Source organism: Delphinus delphis, chromosome 14 (genome assembly GCF_949987515.2).
Source record: "Delphinus delphis chromosome 14, mDelDel1.2, whole genome shotgun sequence".
Taxonomy (NCBI): Eukaryota; Metazoa; Chordata; class Mammalia; order Artiodactyla; family Delphinidae; genus Delphinus; species Delphinus delphis.
In genome coordinates, this window is record NC_082696.1 from 56,274,343 (window position 1) to 56,299,836 (window position 25,494).

The window sequence follows — 25,494 nt, forward strand, 5'->3', positions numbered from 1 at the left end:
CCCTTTAAAGAAAAAATTGGGTAAACCTAGCAACAAACCCTGAGGAATTACCCATTTCAAAATGTTATGTGGAAGTGGCTTTGAAGTTCAATTTAATTTCCTGGAAGCCCCAAACACCTCTATTTCCCTACAGAAAATAATTAAGCATCAGGGATGACAATGTGATTAGCAAGTAAAACACCTGGAACTTGCTTAGCAAATCAGAGAGCAAAGAGAGGACTGCTGTGAAACTGCAGCAGTTCCTCCCCTGCCCAACCTCATCACCAGCGCTGAAGAACCATCCTCATATTCAGAAGTAGGCAGGGGGGTCAGGCCTGCCATTGTAGAGAAATACCCCACTATTTGTCACTGCCTAAAGGCCTATTGGGTCCTGGTTAATCGTCCGGCCCCTCATGTTCCTGAAGGGCACCCCCACTGGCCTGAAAAAAAACACATAGGACTTCTGGGATGCGGGGGGGTGTCCAATCATCCTTCTGAGAATAACATAATATGTAGATGTATCTGATCTAAATGAGCCTGAACCAATTACAGAAATCAATACTTTGTGTTGCAAAACTAATTAAATGATTGACCAATTGATTGATTATATTAACATTTAGGTTCTTATACACCAGGCCCTTCACTAAGCACTATATGTGTTATCTCTTAATCCCAAGAATAACTTTATAAGGTGAATAATATTATCATTTCCATTTTATAAGTAAGGAAACTAAAACTTAGGAAGATTCAGCAGCATGTTGCAATCATATAGCTCAAAAGCAGCAGAGTCAGGTTCAAATTCAGATATGTGTGAATCCAAAAGCCAAGCTCATGACCTTATAATAGAAGAACTGGTTAATAAATAACAAACAGCTGTACAGTGGAAAGAGACACTTAAAAAAAGTTACACAAAAATACTTCAAAACAGAAAAATGTTCACAATAAAGTGTTAAGTGAAAATAAATTAACAAAACATGTATAGTAAGAGTCAAGGATAAATCTCAAAATGACATTTATGGTGAAATAATGGGTGATTTTTAAATAATTTTTTATATATTTTCCATTTTCTACAATAACTATATTACTTTTTTAAAATTTTATTTATTTATTTTTGGCTGCGTTTGGTCTTCATTGCAGCACGCTGGCTTTCTCTAGTTGCGTCGAGTGGGGGCAACTCTTTGTTGCGGTGCGCGGGCTTCTCATTGCAGTGGCTTCTCTTGTTGCCAAGCACGGGCTCTAGGTATGTGGGCTTCAGTAGCTGTGGCTCGCGGGCTCTAGACCACAGGCTCAGTAGTTGTGGCGCACTGGCTTCGTTGCGCCGCGGCATGTGGGATCTTCCCGGACCAGGGATCAAACCCGTGTTCCCTGAACTGTCAGGCAGATTCTTAACCACTGTGCCACTAGGGAAGTCTCTACTATATTACTTTTATAATCAATCAAAATATTTTGTTTTGTTTTAATTTTAAAAGGCTAGCAAATACAAACAAAATGATAACAGTGGTTTTAGTTGAATGGCACAATTATAAGAGGTTTTATTTTCACTTTTACACTTTTCCATATTTTCCCAAATGTAACAGTATTACAATGCATTACTTCATAACCACACACACACACACACACACACACACACAAAGTTAAAAACTCTAAAGAGCTGAGCTCCTTTCTAAAATGTTTAATTAGATGCCTGTGGCAGAGACTACCAGTGGTCCTTCAATCTTCATTCTCTATGTCTTCTACAGAAATAGACCCTGAGGGCTTCCCTGGTGGCACAGTGGTTGAGAGTCCGCCTGCCGATGCAGGGGACGCGGGTTCGTGCCCCGGACCGGGAAGATCCCACATGCCGCGGAGCGGCTAGGCCCGTGAGCCATGGCCACTGAGCCTGCGCGTCCGGAGCCTGTGCTCCACAACGGGAGAGGCCACAGCAGTGAGAGGCCCGTGTACCGCAAAAAAAAAAAAAAAAAAAAAAAAATAGACCCTGAGATTTTCAACTGGGCACATTTCCTGTAATAGGGCTTCAATTCCCAGCCTCCTGTTTGCCCAGGTGTAGCCATGTGCCTAAGTTCCTGTCAATAGGATATGAGGTAAAACGGTGTGTGCAATATCCAGGAGGTGTCCATCCTGCTGTTGGGAAGGTGCGTGGGATCCCTAGAGCTCCACTTTAGACCATGAGAAAGTCCACACCAGATGCCAGATATAGACACCAGAAGAGAGAGCTGGAAGTGGCACGGACCCCAGAAGGCTACAGATCCACCACACCACCCCTGACTTGTATGTGAGAGAGAAGTACACATCTATCTTGTTTTGTTTTGTTTTCCTGGAAGGTGGGGTGATGTTTTTATGATATGTTACTGAATCTACATCCTAACTAACACAGTACTTAAATACTTAAAATAATATAGACTAGTTCCCTCTCTCTCTCTCTCTCTCTCTCTCTCTCTCTATATATACACTTACACACACATTTATGTACACACACGTGTGTGCAAGTGTTCATGAATATTTGTATATAAATATATGTGTGTGTATATGTGAAATATATTAATGGCATCACTATGATTTGAGACAACAGGCCCAGTCCAGCTGAAGACTTCTGGAGTTAGAGCAGTGGAGAGAAGGAACACAAACAGCACAGCCATTCTAATATCTAATCTAATATCAAGAATGGGGGCTTCCCTGGTGGCGCAGTGGTTGAGAGTCCGCCTGCCAATGCAGGGGACACGGGTTCGTGCCCTGGTTCGGGAAGATCCTACATGCCGCAGAGCGGCTGGGCCTGTGAGCCATGGCCGCTGAGCCATGGCCGCTGAGCCACAGGCATCCGGAGCCTGTGCTCCGCAACGAGAGAGGCCACAGCAGTGAGAGGCCAGCGTACCGCAAAAAAAAAAAAAGAATGGAATGTCTGAGTAAAGGCCTCAGTAGATCACAAGTCTCAGAGAAAGATGCAAACAGCAGGCTTTAGAAATCTGTCCATGCAGATGCGGCTAGATGCCTCTCTTCATGTTAGAATAATTATTTACATGTTACTACTGTGTGCACTTGTCACACTGTTTTGCAATTTTCTTTTACGTGGTTACCTATACCTGTAGATTATGAGATCCTTGATACAGAGACCAGTTCTTTTTACTTTCAACTTCTTAGTGTCCTAGAGCCCAGTACAGTGCCTGGCATAAGGTAAGCAGTTAAACATTTGTTAAATGAATAAACAAATAACACACTGGATTATTGGTTGCTTGTACAAACAGACTTAAATACTAAGGTATATATTACAAAGAAGCAACATATTAGAGGGTATATATTAAAGCACAAACTCTAGATATTAGAGAAAAATCATCTCCAAGTATATATACATTTTGATAAGTTATATCAAACTAAAAGTGAATTTCAATATGGTGGATTCTTCAATTCTATCAAGGTATTGAAATAAAATACTGAAACAAGAGCCTACAGTATGGAACTGAAAAATATACATCTTACTGTCTATCAGAAAAAAAAAACAGAATCATTAGGAACCTCTATATAATGTATTTTATAATAACCATATTTTGGGGAAATTTTCATATTTACTGAAATTTTAGTTATGTCTTGCTTTACAATTATTGTATTACGTCAATAATCAAAGAACTGGATCAGATACCAATGCTGAATAAATATTTGTTGAATTAACTGGAAATTTAAATCAAAAATGGAAGCAAAATTGAAAGAGTTGATAGGAGGCTTTTGGCATCCTCCCTACAACCACAATATAAAGCATTACTTTATTTTCTGGTAAACAAATTTAGTTTTATCTCTCTTTCTCGAAAAATAGCAACAAAAGAGAGAGGGAGAGAGATTACTTATACTAAATACGGCTTTTGCTTATTAATACATAGTGATCTTTTTATATTCGTTTAGTTCCCTTATAACATACGCAGTACAGGAGAAAAATAAAGAAATTTGAACATTAAAATTCTCTCCACAGTTCACTTAGAAAATATGCTACTTTGAAATCTTAACTAAGAGTCTATCCTTGTTTATATTAAAAGTTGCTGAAGTAGTCTGGCCACCTGCTAGGCAATAAAAGATGTATAAAATTCAAAGAACTTTGAGCAATTCACTTCCATTACCACTGCCTTGTGGCTGTCAAGTTTAGTAAAGTCAGAGACTCCAACCTAAAGCCAATAAATGAGTATCCTTGAATAAATGTAAATGTATTAATAATATTATCTACTGTGTACATTTTTTCATATCCAACGCATATATATAAATTTATCCTAAACAAATGGGAAGGTTAAAGGCATAATAATTCTAACTTATAACTGGATGAATATACAGGATTAAAACCTACTATGAGTCTATCTCTGTTTTGTAAATAATTTCATTTATATCATTTTTTTAGATTCCACACGTAAGTAATAGCATATGATATTTACTTACAAAACAGAAATAGACACAGACATAGGAAACAAACTTATGGTTGCCCAAGAGGAATCAGGGGAGGAATAAATTGGAAGTTCAGGTTTAACAAATACACACTTATATATATAAAATAGATAAACAACAAGGACCTACTGTATAGCACAGGGAACAATATTCAATACCTTATAATAACCTATAATAGAAAATAATCTGAAAAAGAATAGATACATATACAAATGTATAACTGAATCACTTTGCTGTATACCTGAAACTAACACATTGTAAATCAATTATACTTAAATAAAAAAAATTCAGATAACAATTAAAAAAAAAACCTTACTGTGAAATTCATGCCATAAAAAAGGATTTTTCAAAAAAAAAAAAAAAAAGATTTTTCATAGTATGTCTTCCAGAGAACTGCACACCACCAGATACAATTTTTTGAAAGTACATATTTCCATGCTGTCAATCATTAAATCCCCTTTGAACTATTTTAATTAAAATAACTAACAATATTTAAACACATATTAGTAAACATAGTTGAGTCCCAATAAGAAAAATTCTGAGGAATAGTAAAGTTACTATTCTGGTTTCATTCCAAAAGTAGTGTCCAGATTTCAACTCTTGTCACCATGACCTAACAATGACTCAGATAGTATAGTCACAGCAGCGGGCTGGGGGAGGGGTGGACACGGTTTAGTCCAAGGGGTTTCTAATGAACACCTAGGCTGGACTCTATTTTCAGCCCAGATTCTGGGCCATTTACATGTATTCATGGCAACTGAGTTGGGGTCTTCTTAACTAGAGCAGATGTCTGCTGGATTTTTTTTTTTTTTGGATAGATTTTGGGAAAACAACATTTTAAGATGATCTGTTAGGGGCGACTCTAGTAGGAGGTTGAGAAGGAAAGGTCCCACAACTATTCATCATCTTCAACATTATTTGTAAAACAACACCTGCTTAAGATTCCCTTGGGCGGTGGGGTTGGTTATATGAGTGTAAATATTCTACATGCTTAGGTTGTAAAGGATCAGTCAGCCCATCAGTGGTACGCTGAGGGCCCAACACTGGGTGTGTTCTGAGACGGATGATAAAATATCCAAGCCACAACCCTTATCTACAAAATTTACTCATTGCTTTACACAGGCTAGTCATGATTATCAATTGTCAGTCCAGAAAGCTGATGCACCCGCCCAGAGGAATTATAATTTTAAGGTCAAAAACTCCTTAAGATTAACTAGCTCAGTGATTGATTTTCAACCTGCCTGGGAGTTTTGTTTTGTTTCTTTTAAGTGCATTTCTTAAGAGTTTTCTAAAAAAGTGAAGGCACTACAACTATGCAGTTGTGGAACTATGCAGTTGTGAAAAATGGAACATTTTAAACCACAGAATCTCCGGGTTTGGAAATCAGGAATTTAAATTATTTAAAGCTCTTTCCATTCTGATGTGAAACAAGGTTTGGGAACCATTGATCTGATCAAACTTGCTTGAATTTATTCTACAGAATCCCTATCTAAAACAGACGTTTTGGAGGAGACAAAACAATCTAGATTTTTAAAAGGATAGTTGATGTATGGAACAGTAAAAGGAAGAGAAATGCATCTTAGAGAACAAGCTGACGATGAGTCATTAAAACATCACCCCCAATCCCCAGGAAGGCTTCTTGAGGGATCAACCCAGAATCCTCAGGGAAAGATGACAGAATGGAATACTGCCCTGTCCTTCACCCACTGGAAGCAGGATCTCAACTGCAACTTCACATACTCCAACATCAGTTCTGCTATGATGCAGAACTGCTTCCAGAAACCCCAAACCAGACTTAAGACAGGGGAGTATTTTTCAACCTGCATTTAGGCCATTCATCCTTTGGATTATCATAAAAATTTGAGACTGCCTCTCCTTCATCCAACCCCTGAAAGTTAGAAATCAGTGCTCCAAACCTTATTATCCTCAACATCCAGGAAATTTTCCTACTAAACTTCATATCCGAAGTTTTTAAAACTTTTTAAAATTTTTCCAAATATAAAAATGTATTATAAGTTGAATACACTTTTCAAATGGTCTCCTGGATGCTCTAATGTGGCACCACTGGTGTGGAGTTGAGCGGGTTCCTCATCTCTCTCTACTCACCTCTATGCTGCTTCCCCCAACACTGGGTTAGAGCTTATAAAAAAAGAGCCAAAAGTAATTCAGAAGGGCCTTAAGCAAGAATGATGAGGTGAGTGCTGTATGGGTGACACCAGAGTCTGTCGAGACTTAAAGAGTAAGTCCCGGAAAGACTGCCTAGGACAGCTCCTTGATGAAGATGCCAACATCACCAGAGAAAAGTCCCCCTTTTCTATCCCAAACAACTGTAGTAAATCTGAGTGTTTGTGAAACTTTCCCGAATCAATACAGTCACTTGTGTACCTACAAAACTTGAATAATAGCTAAAAGTTTGTAACAGGCAGATGGATGAAGAATGAAGTATATATAAAACCAGGCACAGCTTTTCAGAAAATGTTTTTAAACATAAATTAGAAAGACTATACCGTTGTGAAAAAGTGAAAAATCTTAAACCACCAGACTTAGCATGATTTCTTTGCTTATTATTTTGGCTTTTAGTTGTGATATGTTTCTTACTTATATTGTGGATATTTGATAATGCCAATTAAATTCCTGATATACAGAGAAGGAAACTATGGACTTGCTCTTCTGTCAAACTACCAACTCAGAAGAAAGTCTGTTCTATTAGTCAATAATCCTTTTCAACATGTTCATAATCGCTTCAGGTGCAATCCAAGGAAGTCTATTCAAGAACAGTTTAGAAAAGACTATTGAAAATGTTTATGCACATTTTAAGAAGCTGAATGAAATATACACAAGTGATAACAAATTTGACCTTGCTCTACACATACACAGTAAATGAACAACTACACCTTCAATCCCCAAAGTCCTTTTCTACCAATAAGCCCAGAGTTCTATGCATTTTCCTATTAATTCCAACATTATCCTTGGAAGTTAGATAACAAGTAATGCCCATTATACAGAAATAGACATCAAGACCTAATGAGATTTAATTATTTTTCCTAATTTACAGCCACTAGATGACAAAGTCAAGAGTAAAATTCCTAGCTTATACAGGTCTGGGGTCCTGAGTTCATACAGAATTAGAAAATATCACTACAATGAATTCATTCTACTAAAATTGTTTTTAATTTTAATTTAATTTTAAATTCTGATTTGAAATAATTTTATTATATATTATATAAAATGATACAATTATTATATATATACATACATATATATGCGTGTGTGTGTGTGTGTGTGTATATATATATATATATATATATATATATATATATATATAGTTTCAGGTAATGGAACTCTCTTGGAATTAGACAAAAATTGAGAATGCCTTACAGGCAATATACTATATCCCTCAAGGAAGCTAAGGGTACTTTTAAATAGTCTTCCAATGCATTCTCCTTTAGATAAACTGAAAACTTTTCCTTGCTTAATCATTTGATCTGGCCATGTGTTAAAAAGATATTCCTTTATTTCACTTAAGAATTTCACTTAAGAAGTATCGTGATTCCATATTACTTACTGGTAAAAAGAAATGAACCATGAAGTCATGGAGGAACACAGAGAAACCTTAAATACCTATTACTAAGCTAAAGAAGCCGACTTACAAAGTCTATACACTGTATGATTCCACAAAGTCTATACACTGTATGATTCCACATTCTGGAAAAGGCAAAACTGTGGAGAGAGTGGACGGATCTGTGGTTGTGGGGTGGCGGGGGGTGGGGGTGGGGGGCAGGGAGGTAAGGAGGGGGAGGTAGAGCACACAGGATTTTTAGGACAGTGTAACTCCGTATGATACTCCATATGGTAGATACATGCCATCATCCACTAGCAAAACCCACGGAATGCACACCCAGAGTGGATCCCAGTGTAAACTATGGACTTTGAGTGATACTGATGTGTCAATGTAGGTTTACCAATTGTAACAAACATACCACTTGATAGTCAGGGAGGCTGCTGTCTGTTTAGGTGAAGGGGTATATGGGAAGTCTCTATACCTTCTGCTCAAATTTTGCTGTGAATCTAAAACTTCTCTAAAAAAAAAAGTGTTTTTAAAAATCTGAAAAAAAGAAGTATCCGTGATTCCAGACCAAGAACTTTTTAAAGGTTTCAATGATCAAGGACAAGGGTGGGTCCTTTGCTTCCATTTCAATAACACAGAGAAAAGACTTGATCCACTTATTCACCATCAAATGTAAGCAGCAGACTGAGAAACCACTTGACTGCTTGCTGCAGCCCAAGTCAAGCCCATCCTTTCACTTTCAGTTGCTTTCTAGGGGGTGACAAACAGGAGAGGAAACCCTATAACCTAAATATTAAAGCTCTGAAAAAGCAAGGCCTTAACTATCCTCTGATAGGGCCGGTCCATTCCCTATCCCAAAGCTCACCTTCTTAACTTCTGCCTAAATTCCTTTTCTTGTTCTGAGTCTTCTGCCAATGATATATTTCCGTCTTCTTCCCTATCACACATTTTTTTTCTTTTTTACAGGTCCTAGCCGGAGTCTAATCTCGCCTATAAAAATGCAAACCCACAATAATCTCCTTTAAACAACATTGTATATATTTTCTGCACTACTCAATTTGTACTTTAATATGTCTTTTCTCTTTAATTGGATTACAAACTCCTTGAGGTCAGAATCTGGGTCTTAGAACTGTATTTGCCTGGCACACAATATGTATTCAATTACTATTTGCTGAATAAATGGATGTGGTCAAAATTCTGGACACAGGGAGAAGAATACTCTGGCAGGCATGGGAGAGGGGGATGGTAGGGGCTACAGACAAAGGCGACAAAGAAAAGGGATAACCTATGGAATAATGTTCTATGAAAGAAAAGGTGGAAGAAACAAAGGAGGCAAATGTCTAGGGGAAGCTACCAGAACCACTGACTCTTCCTAAAATTGATGCAAAGCACAGAGAATCAGAGGCTACCCTGGAAAAATAGCATAATTCACTGAAAAACATCACTCAACCAGCAGTCAGGATATTCATGTTTTGGTCTAAAATCTGACACTAACTAGCTGTGACCAGAAAAAGAGATTTAACTGCTCTTGGCAACTCATATCTAAACCTAGGATACTAGACTTGATCTCTAAAGGTCCCTTTGGCTCACATATTACATGATTCGATAGTTTTCCTTCATCTTGAAAGAGTTTTCATTTCATTTCTTCTGGGCAAGGAGGGGCGTGAATGCACTAAAAGGTATAATAAACAACACAATATGGAGGCTTTCGTTGGTAGAAAGATGAGCAGGATTAAAAAGACAACATAAAACAAACTAAATGCCTATGATGATACTGAAGCAGAACACTTCTTTGATATTTGCGTTGCTTATTTGATCATTTTAGCTGAGCAATATTCCCAATGTGATAGGTCAAGGACTCAGAGTGAGGCAGAGCTGGAGATAGAAGTGGGAATTAGAGGCAACACCTTTCAAACACTTGCTTTCCTTCAATGATGGAAAAGTACCTTGTTGATTTAAAAGGGTGTGAAAAGTATTTAAAGATCCTTTTGATTGGGAGGAGATATGTCAATGGAAGAATATCATTGACATCTGATTTCAAATCATCACATATGCTCAAAGACTTGGACTAATACAAGCAAAAAGATCAATTTACAACGCATTGAAATGTCTGGCAGTAAAGCTAGAAAAGACTGTGTATCAAACAGCATTTGGCTTCCCTCTTTTTTCAGCCTCCCCTTCACATCAGTGCTAATCACTCAGCACTCCCTCAGTACCTGGAATTCTCTTTTATATCTGAGCATCTCTATCACAGACAGAATCGACTGATCTAATAAACTTATCCTAACTTTACAGTCTAGGGACTATGTGCTCTCCCTTTCAGAATATACTTGTCTTAAAACAAGGCCCCGGAAGAGGGCAAATGCTAAACCAAAAAGAAAGACTGATAGAATTACATGTATCCGTGGGAAAAACATCTGAAAGCCACAACGTCCCCAGACCCTTTCAGATCTTTACACATAGCTCTGCTGTCCAGTGACCTGTCTCTATTAAAAGAATGCTTAGTTTTAAATTAAGGAAACGAAGGATTCAAGTCAATCGATAGGAAAATGCTATATTTGAATGCTGTGGTAAATGAAGAAGAGCTTCAAAGCCCAAATATAAAAATAAAATGGAAAATAAAAAATTTTGCAGAAAGATCTTAAGGGTCTTCTCTAACCTCCCATTCAGTTTTACCATATTAGTTTTATCTGATAAGCTAATTGTCACTTTGAAAACATAACAGTATAAAACGTTTGGCCCTAATGGTGTGAGGCAAGAGACAAATAAGCCTACTTGTTCAGGGATCAATGAGGAGTGGGGACGTGGGGTGGGCAGGAGGGTGAAAACTGGTGACTCTGAGGCTCCCTCCTAACCAGCTGAGTGCTTTCGGTTTGGTCAACTTGGAATTTTTTTAAACAATTTTTTAAATTATGTACAATCAAAATTGGAGAGATTTTTTATATAAAAACTTGGGTTTGGGTGTTTTTTTAGAATAATCAAAGGAACAGACAACTTTGAGAGGACAATTTCACAAGGCAAGAAGCAGTTGGAAGGAACAATCCCATGAGAGACTGAAGCTTGACTTTCACCACGTGAAAATGAGAACATTAAATGTGTTCTCAATGTGAAGCAAAGAATTGCCCTTTTTCCAGGGGCAGAAGGAACCTGAATGCACTAAAGTATGGTAACCTGAATGGATAAGTTTCATTAAGGAAAAACAAGGGCGGGATTAAAAAGACAGCATGGATCCTAAGTCAGATACCTATGACTCTACTGAAACTGTAGAAGAACATTTTTTGAAATTATTTTTGAGGTTTCTCTAGTACAGATAAGCATTGCTTATAAGAAAAAATTGCCAAAAACAAAACTTTTAAAGAAAAGTCAAATTTGTTCTTTTCAGTTACTGAAAAGAAAGGATTTGTCATCAACACTTACCCTCAATACCCTGGATCCTCTCAAAGAATTTTACACGTCTTTTGTTTTTGAAATAAGAAAGGTATATAATTCCATTTATGAAGTGAGCTCTTAAAAATATTTCCTTATTTAAACTTGGTCCTCAACCTAAGTTCACGGTATATGGTGAAGGTCTAAAGAAAGCTTATTTAACCTACATTGATAATGCATTAATGAGTCTTTTAAAGCGATAATATTAATTCCCCAATCTTCAACCATAAAGACTATATAGTGCTAATCTGCCTTGCCCTTTCGATTAAACTTGTTAAGGGCATTCTATTTAGTCAGCACAGGGAATGGGCCATTAAAATTCTTGATCGGTAAGAGTTGTGTTCAGTGCTCTGTTGTTTTAAATTCCATTAAATCCAAATGGTCTTTATCGCCGCATGACCACCGTGACTTCAATCAGGCAATTTAATTATCTTACAAAATTGTCAGCAGAAGCAGCAAAGAAAAACAGGAAGCCCTATGACGTTATCAGATTGAAATCTCCCTCTTCAGTGTTTAATCTAGACCAATCAATAATGATGATGTGCACCTACTTCCTTCTCTTTCAGGGGATTCTGACCTTACCTTTCATGCTAAGATTTAGGGTTTAAGATTCATTTTAAGCACTTCTAGTACCTTGATAACTGGATTACAAATTGAAAGTCCACAGAAGACAAAGCTTCACCACCCAAATGCAAAACAATCAACAATTCCATTTCAATACTTTAGACCATCCTACCGAGGAAAACTTCAGATCTCCTGCAAACCCCAGGTATTATGGATGCAGTAGATTAAAGCCTTAAGGCTATTACAGTTGAAAGACAGAGAACTACTTTCTACTCTGATGTGTAAAAGTGGACATCAACAATTTCCAGGGAATCAATGGAATTGGAGCTACAATAACACAGTAAAATCCTAAGAACAGAAAGAGAAAATAAATCCCTCTCACTTGAATTTCTACCACAAAAGAGCAAGACATTTATCAGAAATTTTGATAATTAAAAGAAAATCAAAGATTATGTCATCATTATCATAGGCAACCCTTTATTTAATGGTCAATAGACTTGAAAAGGCTCTGATAACCAATGATACATCCTGTGTTTGGTTTGTTATGTTCCTCCTTTGTGTGGGAGCAATTCACATTAACTTTCCTGTGCTGAGTAAATGTTGAAACAGTGTCATTTGAGAATTCAGAACTGAACACACTGCAGTGATCACTTGAATTAAGCTAAAAAGCAAAAGGTGTCTATCTGAAGAAATGTCTACTGACATATAAACCCTTGTTCACTTCTTAAAGACAACCTCACACAGCCAGAAAACATGTTGAGTCCCATGTGTCTTGGTGGAGAAGAGGTGCTATTTCTAGAGGACAAAAAGATCATTTTTAAGTCATTTTCTGAAACGAGTGTGCCTCCGTTGATGGATCACATCAGAGTTATTCTTTGAAGCTTTAAGAATAAGTGAGAACTTACGTGAAAAAAACAGATCAGATTCTTTTTCTTTTTTTCTTTTCTTTTTTTTTTTTTTTTTCCAGCGTGGCCGTTGTTTTGGTGATTCTTGGAAAGATTTCCCTCCCCTGCTTTCCAGAGCTCAGCTGAGCAGGTGTTCGGGCTTTATCTGCTTCAGACAGTAGCCTCTATTACTCCCCCATCCCCACCTCCCAAGAGCCACTTTTCCAGCTTCCAGCTGTAAAGCCGCTCCCCCCCTCCCGCCCACCTCACCTAAAGAAGAAAAATCTCTTCCAAAGATCTTGTAGAGAGTGGCAGCTTCTAAGCCCAGCCAATTCATTCACACTCCTCGATATTGTAGCACATCTGCTACTAATGATTCTATCTGGGAGCACATGGGATAGCCAACAAATAGGGGGATTTCCATAGGAACACTTTCCATTCCCTCTCACTCTGTGGGTTTTATAATCTGGGCTGGCCCTGAGCTGGTGGCCTTCACCTTTGGCATGTGCGCAGGGAGGTGGCTAAGCGCTGTGTCATGGAGCCAGCGCACAGTGCCAAGGAGGTCCGAGCGCGTCTGGGGGTAGACCTCGCCTGGGAAGCCTTTTAAAAAAGCCGTCCTACTGTAACGCCGAAGAGAAAAGCTAGGTCGAAACATCTGAAGGGAATGAGTGGCCTACCACAATCTCAGCTCCTCTGAAAGGACTGTCTTGGAGAAGCTGCCCACGAGTTTGGGAGAAAGTTTGGGTTCCTGTCTTCGCTCTTGGCATTCTAACTGCCATTTCAGATAAGGAATTTGGAAAACCCGATTTCGAAGATCGTAAACAAGTGGTGGCTTGGGAAGCGATTCCTTAAAGAAGATGCCAAAGCCGCCCAACCCCCAAACTCCGAGACGGACTGCTAGCCCCGCGTGGAGCCCCGCCCGGAGCTGGCTTCTACCCCTTCCCACGCTTTCCCAGGAGCAGAGGTCGAGCGAGAAGAGAAGGGTGGCTAAAGTAACAAAAGAAACGTTCAAGTACCTCGGAGCCACTGTGGTGCTGGGAGACCTTGGAATTGGGGCTTGCGCCTTCGCCCGTCCAGCCGCTAGCAGGGCCGGGCCGCAGCTGCGGGGAAACAAAGGTGCCTCATTTACATTGCTCGGCGCCGCGGGCTGCCGGGCGGGAGCGCACCCAGAAGCCCCGCGGGGGGCGTCGCAGGCTCCGTGCCTGAAAACGACGACCCCAGGACTTCTGACCTGACGTGCAGCGGGGAAACTGACCCTCTAAGTGTCCAAGATCCACCGTGTCCCCCAACAACGCGCCCGCTGGGTGGTCGCCCTGGAGAAGCCAATCTGGGCCAAGCCAAGATCAAAGGCGGGGAAACTGACACGACCCACCCACGGCGCGGCGCCGCCCGCCTGCGGGCGAGGAGCTGACCCTTGGCTGACCCTCAGGTCGCTCCCCCATCTCCCCAGGCTGCCTGGAAGCTTCGGGAAAGCTCCCTGGGGTCGGCGCTCGGGGAACTTTCTCTAGAAGGTGTTTACAAAGCGGCTTCGGAGTAGCAGGCCCTAGTGGGCAGCCCCGAGGCCAGGCAGGATGGGAGGGGGCGCCAGGACACAGGCGCTCGCGGAAGCGACTGCAGGAAGTTTTCCTGGGGACCAGAGAGGAGTCATTGTGCCAGAGTGTTAGACTTGCTTCGCTAGAGTGCATTTGTCCGCGCGCGCGTGTGTGTGTGTGTGTGTGTGTGTGTGTGTGTGAGTGAGAGAGAGAGAGAGACAGAGAGAGAGAGAGAGAGAGAGAGACAGAGAGATTGAGCACTCGGAAGATGGGCGGGGGTGGCGAGGGACTCGGCAAGCGTCAGCACCCTAGGCTGCTCCCCGATCCACACTCGTTGGTAGGAGGACGCAGGCTCAAGCCACAGCACTAGCGGGAGCAGGGGGAAGGCCAGCAGAGAGCCCGTAAAGGTGGTTTGCCACCACCTACGGGAAGAGGGCTCGGGGATGGGGCGGCCGCCGCGCGGGGCCCCGCGGTTGCCATAGCGCCGCCGCAGAGGCGCCCGGCGGCTGGCACAGGCCAGCCACACCGGGGTCGGTGGGGAAGGGGCTGGATGCCACCTCCTCAGTAGAGGCGGCGGGTCTCACCCGCACCCCAGGGGCAGCTGCTTCACCAGCGATTCCAACCCCTTCCCGTCCAAGGCACTGGGCCTGGGATGAGGCTCTGGTTCGCCTTTTCAGCTGAAGTTGAAAATAACCTTTCTCAAGAGTGGCTCATATGGGCGCAACCAATCTCCACCCCACTCAAAACATGTTTTTCCGAGAAGAAAATAAAACTCCTGCCATTGCATCAAAACATCCCCAACAGGTAAATGTTCCAAAGATTATCATGTATACAGTCCTTCACCACAGCTCAGGTCAGAAATCAGAGAAAATGGATCTCCACGTGGAATATGTTCGAAGTTAATGGAGAAAATAACAAGTTATCTAGAAAAAGGGCTGTTGGTTTAAGGTAGCAAGGCACAGGTGGGAAGGTGTCTGCCTACTCCCCCATTTCTTACAGACATTCTTAGTAAGCTCTGGTCTAGGAAAATTTATTCTTGTGTGTGTGTCAGCTCTTTTGGAAAGCTGCTACACACTGCTACAGTCGCCAAGATTTTTAATATGAAGATATGAAACGATCAGCGAATGTAACAATCTAATGATTCAGCACATATTATGCTGCAAGACCAGAGCAGCAATAATTAAATCTTTAGAGTACTGGTGGCAGTCTTCCGGCTCCCAGACTTCTTTTTTTTCCCCACCCAGTCCTCAAACGCATTAAGACGCACTCATTCACAAACACACTTCAGAAGACACCTCAGTATTCCAAATAAGTAGGTTGTACTACTCAAAATATTGGGCAAAACTACCAAACTGGAGCACTTACCATGCTTGAAGCAGAACAGCTGAACACACACACACATTTCCAGCAATACAGGGACCTGTTTAATCTCATCCAAAGAAACAAGCATTCCTGTGGACGCTTGTTGCTAAGAGCAACGTGCTTAAGTACCATCTAAAGGCATGAAGAAAGCAGGAAAACTACTACAGCAGGAATCCAGTTATAACTCATTGTCTTTTCTTGTCATTACCAGTCTTCTGGACTCCAGGTGTGTCTATGTGTTGGTGGGGGAGGGAAGGTAGGGTTCCCTTTTTCAGTATGTGAAAGAATTCCTACCCTGGTTCCACAAAGCCTGAGATAGATGATGAATTTTATCATTATAGAAAAAGCATATTGGAAAAAGGCAAGAGAGAAGATGTTGCTGACATAATAGGAAGTACAGGCAATCACTCTTCGATTTAAATTTGACTGAGTGACTTAATGTATCTGCTTTTATCTCAAAGACATATACTCAGGATTATACGGTTTCCTGCACTCTTTGGTCTAAATCCACTCGAACTGTCAAAGGAGGCACCCACAGTGGAAGCGTTTACCCTGCTGGCTTTCTCCTCTCTGGCTCTTATCTACTTAAGGGAACTTTCCCTGACTAGTTCTACTGAAACTCCATTGGCCATAGAGAGCGGCTGAGCGTTGCCCACGCTTCATTTCCTCCAAGCAAATCTTCTGACCAGCGTTTCCACCTGAGTCTCATGTTTAGATTCCTTCGAGCCCCAAGGAAACCTGATTCCTTAGGAAAGCAATGGGTTCCCCTCATATAGAACGGCCACCTCGGCTTTTTTTAATCATGCTACAAGTGAAATAAAGATGCAGACTTAGACTCCCATACACAGACTCCCTCCGCCCCAGTCACCACTGGTCATCATGTATTATTAGTCCAGGACGCTCAGTGAGAAACCTGTGAGAGGAGGACTCACAAGTTTAAAACAAACAAAAACTCTCCCTCACGATGCTATTTCTCTCAAACAGCAGCCTCCCCTTGTTAAGTAGAGCCTTCAGCCTTACAACAATATCTTTAAAAGCTCCGCGTACCCATAAAGGCACCAGGGATGGAAAAACCGGTAGAATGAACCGAAAAGGCTCTCTGATGACAAATCAAAACGGTTAGCGCCTTTCACTTGCAGACCTGCCCAGGTCCCAGGCGGAAGCGGACAGACACCAACTTGCCAAAGAGTTACCAGATATTAACTCATTGGCCGGGCCATCTGAGAGGCGTGTAGCCCCAGCGCGCAGGTTCTTGGGGAAGGAGCAGCGGGCCAAGCCGGGAGGCTCCCGGGGAGACAGGAGGGAGCAGAGGCAGTGGCCGTACCCCCAGCGTCATTACCGTCTCTGAGACTGGCTACCATGGGGACGCAACGCAGCCACCACTACCACACACTGACACTCACTTCATCCTCCCGCGGCTAATTTTTTTTTTTTTTCAGTAAAGGGGTGGGGTGGGGAGAAAAGAAATGAAAAGCACAGTGGGTCCTTTCAAACCCTGGGGTCGAAATGCACGGAACCCACCCGCCTAGAGGAGCGAACACGCCTGTTTACATCCGGCTGCCTCTGAGCCAGATACCAGGCGGTGGAGAGGGATGGGGAATCTTACCAAATCTTAATACATGCGTGGTTCCTTGAGAATATCCAATCCACAGTAAGCACAGCAGGAGTTTAATGGTGCGCCTGAAGACTGGATTACTTAGAATCGGGGAAATAATCTTCATGGTGTTTCTGTGTCCACACGCGCGGCACCCACTTCCCCGATCTAGCGTTAGGCTCCCGGTTCGGGTAGGAATGAGGATGCGTCGAGTGGTGGCCGCAGACACGATCACGGCATGGTCACAGACAGAGAAAGGAGTCTCCGCTTCCCAAACCCATTAGCAATCACTGCATGTTCTTCACTCACTGCGCCAAGGAGCAACCTTCCACTGCAAGGGATGGTGGGACATCCATGTTAGTCGGGAAGCATCCGGGAGAAATCCAGCACGCACACCCACAATGTCCGGCCGCGCGAGCCTGGGAAAGCAAAGGAGGAGGAAAATCAATAGGAAGCCCAGCCTTGGAAACCGCCGAGGCGTCGGTAGCGAGCCACAGTCCCAGCACAAAAGGCGCTTTGCTCGCAAAGGTTTTGCCAGGCCCTATTCTACTGCACTGCTGCACAGCTTCTGACGTGAAGCCAAGATTAAGTGAGAAAAATTGAGATAGCTGCTTGCCTCTTAAGGCTTCCTGCCAGCGAGCTTCCCAACATCTATTATGCAACCGATCTGGTCGCCCACCTTGAGCTGCAAGGAAGAAGTCGGATTTATCTGCGTGGAAAAAAAGTGCATTTATTTCCAGTAAGAGTCTTTACTAAGGTAGTGACAGATGTATGCAAGCGGACTTCCTACATCAACTGATGAATTTTAATAAATGACAAGCTAAGACAAAGTCACTTTGCCTAGGAGTTGTAAAAAAAGGAAGTGGTCTAACACGGAGGAATTTACTGCAAATGTAAACTGTTTTCAGGCTGAAAGAGGGTCTTTTTATACTTTTAAAATTCTGTCCAGGAATTAATATAGATTAAAGTACAATTGGAGAGGTGAAGATAGTCTCTAAAAACTTAAGTGGGACATTCCTTGATTACTACCCAGCAATAAAAACAGATTTCTGCAAGTGGCCTTTTAGGGGGGAAAATGTTGAATTAAAAGGAGGGAATCATATTTCCCACCCATTTTTACCTTATCTAAAGTAATTGTGCATATATTAAAAGACAATGATATTTGAATGGGTGCAGCAAACTCCAAAGGCTTCAGTAATTTATGTCCAAATTTCTTCTCACTTGGTTTTCTGAATATCTGTTTCTTGAAGAGCTAAAATATGGAATCATAGCTTGAGCAACACTGAGTGGCACAGTTTTGTCTAAAAATACCTTATTATTTTCTAGTGTTCTGATCAGAATATTCAGAGTCCCCAGACAGTGACTGTCTTGGCTTTCACAAGTAGCAATTTATTCAAGAAAAAAAGTACAGAAATATATTTTCTTTTAACATAAAAATATATTTTATTATTGAAACAGGTAATATGCTGTCCTCCATGCATATAGATTAAAATATCCAATCCTAATATTTTACATTAGTAAGTGAAACAAAGATGGATAGTGATATATTACTATATATTAATATTTTTAAGTGATCAGGAAGCACAAAACGCAAATTGCTGGACCTGTATCTTAAAATTAATCTTTTTCATAACCAACTAACAGAGCATAGGTTAACCCTTATGAAAAAATTATAAGATCATATCATATTTAAAGAATATCTAAATTTTAAGTAAGGAGCGATATGAGTACTATTTCTTCCAGATAGCAAAATTTTTTAAATCTATTTTAAATCTATTTTTTCTTAAGCTATTGTAAAATGCTGATTTGAAAATAAACCTACATTTTGCAAAGGCATTAAGTGGGCATTGATTTTTTTTTTAAGATGGAGGCATAACTGCAGTGTCAAAAATAAGTATCATGAATGACTAGTTCTGCAATGTAGCAGGCAATTCAATCAAATAATTTGACTATTTGAGCACTTTAAAAGGAACACCTTGTGCTAAAACCAAGGGTATCTAGCGACTCCTTCAGTCCATGTTTAAAACACCTCTTGTAAAGCATGTACAGCCCAACATGTCCTGTCTTGTATTTGCTGTCTCATTTATTCCATTCTATTTGTTCCTTTTCTTTTTGATCATTGCAGAGATAATAATGACTGCCAGGGCAACAATAAATATTCTTATGTTTTCATCCGTCAATATAATTGATATCTACTACCTGAAAATAGCATGCTCTGTTGTGACTAATCAAAATACTGCAGTTTTGAAGTCTGGTTGTCATTTAATTGAACTTCAGAAAACAAGATGTACCATACATAACTCCTTGTTCATGTATTCTGTTAACATAATGGCATCTGACGTTACAGTTGTAGCTTTTCTACTTAAAACTAGCATTCTAAATTATTTAGTTTTTGTGGGATTATTTATTGGGTGTCTAGTTGAAAAGTGAAAGATCAAGCTTCTAATTTCATGAAGTTCTTACACAGTAAATTAAGCAGTAAAAAGTCTATCACAAATTTTTCCTACTATTAATTGGTCCCCAAAGAACCAATTTTGCACATATGCTAAATTAGGCTCATTTACATCCATCAGCTAATCCGAAAGGCTTCAACACCACAGACAGCAACTCCACCTGTCCAATTGAACTTCTGCAAGACAGGAGACAACCTTTCTTCAGTACCGCGGACAGCGCTCCAGACATCAATTTATTCTGGAGCAGTACCTTGAAAGTAGTACATTGAATGGGTAATGTGCCATTTGAAGTGACAGTGTGCATATTTCTGCTGTACAGACTCTGGGAGTTTGAATTATGGCATTGTTCACATTGTCAGAAGGACTATTTTGTCAACTGTGTTGTGTATATATTTCAGTGTGACTTAACTGGGATTGCTTAGCATACCCAGGATGTGCTAATAGCCATCCCTTTCCAGGGCATACTACTACAAAAGCCATTTACATTAACTGTGAGTTCCCTTATGAGCACTAAACTTCTTGTTTCTCAGTACAGAAAATTGCCTGAAAGACCACCAAAATTCAGAATACTGAATAATGTTGTCAATGTTCAGTGGCTAAAGACATTTCTAAAATGTACAGTTAGTTATTGCTTTAGAATTCTCCACCTCCAGATTTCCATCTGTTACAAGGGTTATCAGATTAATTTTCATTCTTTCTCATTAAACTTCACTCACTCCCAGGGCAAAAACAACAACAAAAACCCTAAAATTACTTCCCCAATACTACAACAAAATGATTTGGTGGTGTAGAAGATGCCTTATAGTAAGGCAATTGTGAAGTTATTACAAGTTTCTCCACAATACTGATACCATACATCATCGTTCTGGGGCAATATGAAGGATCGATAGAGTCATTATATAGTATTCACTGACCAGATTTAACTCATTTTTAAATTTGTCATTTGCTCCTTTCTCAAAGGAAAAAACAAACAAACAAACCCACTGTTTGATGTCAGACAATCGTATATATTTAGCAATAATGAGATTTACACACCTTATTCCCTGGTTTCATTTGCTTTTTTTCTCATTTTAACCATATGGCAACCTTTATTTCTAGAAGCCAAAGCTCTGTAGGTTCCAAGGTCAAAGCAGAGATGACAAACTGCAAATGCACACACATGCATGCACACACAGGAGCTGTGTCTATAAGTAAGCCTCAAAAAAAAAACCACATAGAAGGCTGACATGAAGAGATATCAAGCCTATGATAAATTAGCAAAGAACAAAATGCATTTCATGTTCATGCAGAGCGTGTTCCAACAACAACAACAAAAAGCCATTAGCTTCATCTTGCACTCTATTTTTATATTTACTGACACTAATGACCTCTTATTCTTGGGCACCATTACTTGAGAAGCAATTTTAGTTTTCTATCCTCCCAGTGAAAATGAATCTTATTCTAGTTAGCTGCCACCTGCTGGGGCATATACAAATGTGTAATAATCCTTACAGCACAATGTTTCAATAGACAATGCCTAAACCTTTTGCAAGAAACAGCAAATACATATCCCAGGACAACTTGAATTTCAAAGGTTCTTCCATGTTATATCTATATTTAAGTTTTTCACATGGAATTCTTTTTAAGAATTCCACTTGACGTGTCACTGAAGTCCTGCTGTTGTGTGACATTTGAGAAACCTCATCTTATAGTTAACACCTGACCTATTCTTCCACACATGTGGCCTGTTGTATTGCAGCTAAGCTAAAATAAACAGCCTGTTCATCCATGGCATTAGAGGTGCCAGAGAATAATGTCAGAGCTCATATCAGTTAAAACCACACTGTTGCATGTTTGCACTTCACCCTTCCTAACTATGAATGCTATGCTATGCAATCCCTTGTGATTCTGAACACATTTCAGCTGTTCCACCAACATTCTGCTGCATTGATGATTAATGACATTTACAGTTTTAATTTTTAGATGCGAAAAGAAGTGTATCTTAATTAAGAAACTGAATTAGCATAGATTACATGACCTGGAATCTTTTTTTATTTTTATTTTTTTAATTTCAGAGCTGTGCAGTCTTAAACGGGTTTGAATAGAAGAAAACAAGCAGGTAAGACTTCTAGCATCACTTATTTCTCTAACACTTTATTCAGTGTGTTTCGTTTGTTTAATTAATAAGTTCCTAGGGCCATTGGAAGCTGCCTTGGTGAGTACAGGAATGGTTTCTATAAAAAGTTACAAGGTAATGAACTTAGACAAATCAAGATTGAAATATCAGTGCCTATCTTCCAGTAACTAAACTACAAACTAAGATCCAAATGAATCAATCATCTCGTGAAATTAAAATAATTATTAATCCATAAGGTAACTTCTGATGACATAATACTTACAGCATGAAGATGAAGAAATGATAGAAGGTAATCTGTGCGTTACCAAAAGGATAGCAGTAGTAGTTAAGTTGTCTAACATCCCTTAGTCCCTAAATTGGAAAGGCTCAGCTAGGTCCCCTTGTTTAGTAAAGAACTCCTTGAAGGTAAAAATATCGGAGGGTGAGAGTCATTAAAAGTTCTTGACGTTTGTGATCCACCCTGGTGATACTTTTCTCCTCGCCCTAATGGGACGCCCTCCGAGTTTTTTCAGACGCTCTCAACACTGGCACCGGACAAAATGAATGTCTGTACTTCCTCAGCACGGAACTAGGGAGCATGGTTAATGGAAGAATGGGAGGATGGAAGGAAGGCTGGGGAGTTTGTCAGATCCGCAGACAGACACACAGCTTCTTGCCATCTGTCTCTCTTAGCCTCGCGTGAGTCCCAGCAGCTGAGGCCACTTCCTGACCCGTCCACTTATTATTTTATGGGGAGAACGCGAGCGCCTGCAGGTGAATTGGCTTAAGCGAGCGGGACAAAGCCGCTCGCAGTGACTCGGTCCAGCGGCTGCCCCGAGCGCACCGGCTCCGCCGCGCCGCTGCTCGCCTTCTTCCTCTCCAGGCGGAAAATGCCCCTCGCCCACGCCGGGTCCCTCCTGTCCTCGTGGGAACAGACACCTCAGGAGGCAGCCCGGAGCGGAGCCCACCCGAGGGAAGCCCTTACCTTTCGCAGGGGGTGAGGTGCACGGAGAGGGGGAGGGGTGGCCCTCGGGGAGGAGCAGCCGGAGGAGGTCGAGCTGGAAGTCTCCGGCTCCCGGACGGAGCAGCGCAGCCGCGGGCGCCGAGCGCAAGTGACGGCGGCAGCTGAGACGGAGACCGTGGAGCGGCGGCGGCGGCTGCGGCGGCGGCGGCGGCGGCTGCGGCGGCGGCGGAGACAGACACGCCTCCTGGCGGGGGTTCCTCGCCTCTTGCTTTAAAGGCGCCGCGCTCTTTTCCCCGCGGCCCCGGCGCGCTCTGGGCCGCCGCGGCCACCAGGGCGCAGCGCTCGCCCCTGGACCGCAGGAGCGAAAGTGCGAAAATGCTGGGCGCCCACACAGACGTGCACGTTATGAACTCCCCGGCCTGGACTTCGTCCCCAGCGTACAGCCCTGCTAACTCTGAGATGGGGCGACTGGGAATGTGATGCTTGATTAGGGAGTGATGCAAATCGCCAAGGAATTTGCCTGGCTCTGGGTGGTTGGCAACACGTATAAGTAGCCCGAGCGCGTTTGGTTCTGGGTGGTGGTTTTCATGCCTCTCCGAAACCATGGCAACGAAACTTCTCAGCTGCCAGGATTTGAGGAGCAGCTGGTAGTCTTCAAAGTGGCCCTCTTAGTCCAACTACTGCCATTTCCCTTTGAAGTCCACGGGAAAGAACTTGACCTGCGCCTCACCCCCACCTCTACCTCAAGTGCACCCTACCAATGCGCTTCCCACTTGCTGCCTGTACCCCCTGAGACGTCTGGAGTCACGGCGCCCCTCTCCCTGCCTTCGTTTCTAAAAACAGAAAGGGACACTCCCGAGTGTAGGGAGCTGGGGGCGGGAGGGTCGGCGGACAGTCTCTGTGCCGGTCTGGCGCCTTAATGGCCGACGCCTCCTTTCCTCCCAGGTCCCTGACCTCCCAAATGAATTGCAGAAAGGAGTTGGGTTTGAGATCTGGTGGGCACCGAACCGGTTAGACGCAGACTCAAAGGTTGGAGAAATAAGACTGGGGAGCATTCCAGGCCTGGCGGCCGCCGGTCCAAATTCTCTAGATTCTATAGTCTAGAAGACTTCTTAAATAGGCCCGAGTTGGGGAAGGGCGCCTAAGTCCCCTAGTCTTCCCGCAACCCGGCTTCCAGGGAGGGGCCGCCGGCGGCGAGCACACCCGGCTCCCCGTGCTTCTCAGTAGAAACGATTAGCTTCTGCAAACAATCCCCGATCTCCGCTCCTCTGGGTCGGAAACGTCAACATCTATTCAATACCGTTGCTATTTTATCCTCGGCCCTACACTATTATCTAGAGCAGAGACTTTACAAGTTGCCCCCAGAGGAAGTTGGCGAGCAGCGATTCGCTGGGAGGTTTAAGTGAGGCTGAACGGGAACAGGCCGGGCGCGCTCGGCCGGGGAACAAATTTCAACCGGGCTGTGTAAGGAAGGGCCAGGTGAGATCCCGTGGCTCTCCTGAGTCCTCGAGCTGCCCTCATCCCTGGGGACACTGTAGTTTCTAATTCCCAAGGCCGGGGAAGTAGAGAGACTCTGCGTCCCCAGGGACTGGTCGTCTGGGCTGGAGACAAGCGTTTGTCCTTTTGTTGCTTCTTCCCTGCAGGCCTGGTAGAGTTAAGCCCTCCTCCGCGCCTGACGCAGTATTGCCGCCCTCCACTCACTGGGGCTAGCGCCTGACTCAGCCCAGCCCTGAAACTCGCAGAAACTCAGTCCTGACAAACCCTCCCCGGCTCTCAAGCAAAAACACCAGTCTACCCTCTGGGTCACCAACTCCTGGCTCTCAAGCTCCCTACATGCCTATTGCGCCGGACCAGGTAGGGGAGACTCGGGTCTTAAAGAGGTTAAGGAGAGATGAGTTAGTGGCAGTGTAGAGTCCGTTAGTCATTTAAAGATCCCTGGGGTGGCAGGGAGCCTCCCGTAATTAAGTCAACAACGGCCTTATTGTATGGAGTAAATAAATAGTCAATGACTCCATTGTACCTCGTGGAGCGGGCAGCCCAGACGCGTGACCGGCTCTGGGCGCCTGGGATCCAGCTGCTGTGACCTGCAGCCTAATGGGCCCTCCAGGCACAGCCAAGTTTGGGCCAGGCCCAGAAAAATACCCCATTCAATCCCATTCCCCCACAGGAGTAATGAAGACAACTTGTCTACTGGCCAAAGACACTCTCCTTGTCGTCATACAACTGGCCTCCCCACTTCCAGGGAGGGAGGAGCAAAACACTGGACACAGTAGATTCCAGTGCAAATCCCTGGGTGAAGGCATCCAGCTTTGTTTTGGTGTGACTCTGAGAGTGTGTCTCATTTAACTTTGTGATCAGCATAGGGTTTGGCATGTAGTAGGTGCTGAATGAAAGAATGAAGGGATTACTGGCTCGTTCTCCCACTTTCCACCCTGTTGTCCCCAAGACCACATTGTATCTGGGGAAGGAGAGGGTTCAGACAACTTCCTCGAAGTGCTATGTGTGTGTTCTTAGAACCTAGTCATAAACTTCTTTTCCAACCTAGTCATGAATTTCTTTTCCAGAGCAAAGGACACACTTATAAAGAGAGAAATAACAGGCGCTAGCAAGAGCGTGAGGTGCAGGAGGAGAGAGCTGGGAGGAAAGTGGAACAAATC

At 42.4% G+C, this 25,494-nt stretch overlaps 1 protein-coding gene across 1 annotated transcript in view; it reads right to left on the reverse strand.

Annotated features, from left to right (window-relative positions):
• Positions 1–17,605, reverse strand: part of GRIK2 (glutamate ionotropic receptor kainate type subunit 2) — a 635,712-nt gene extending 618,107 nt beyond the window's left edge. The window contains exon 1 of the mRNA XM_060030591.1: positions 17,338–17,605. Coding sequence (XP_059886574.1) covers positions 17,338–17,452 — 115 coding nt within the window. The 5' untranslated portion in view covers positions 17,453–17,605. The remainder of the gene's footprint in view (positions 1–17,337) is intronic.
• Positions 17,606–25,494: the final 7,889 nt, after the last annotated feature.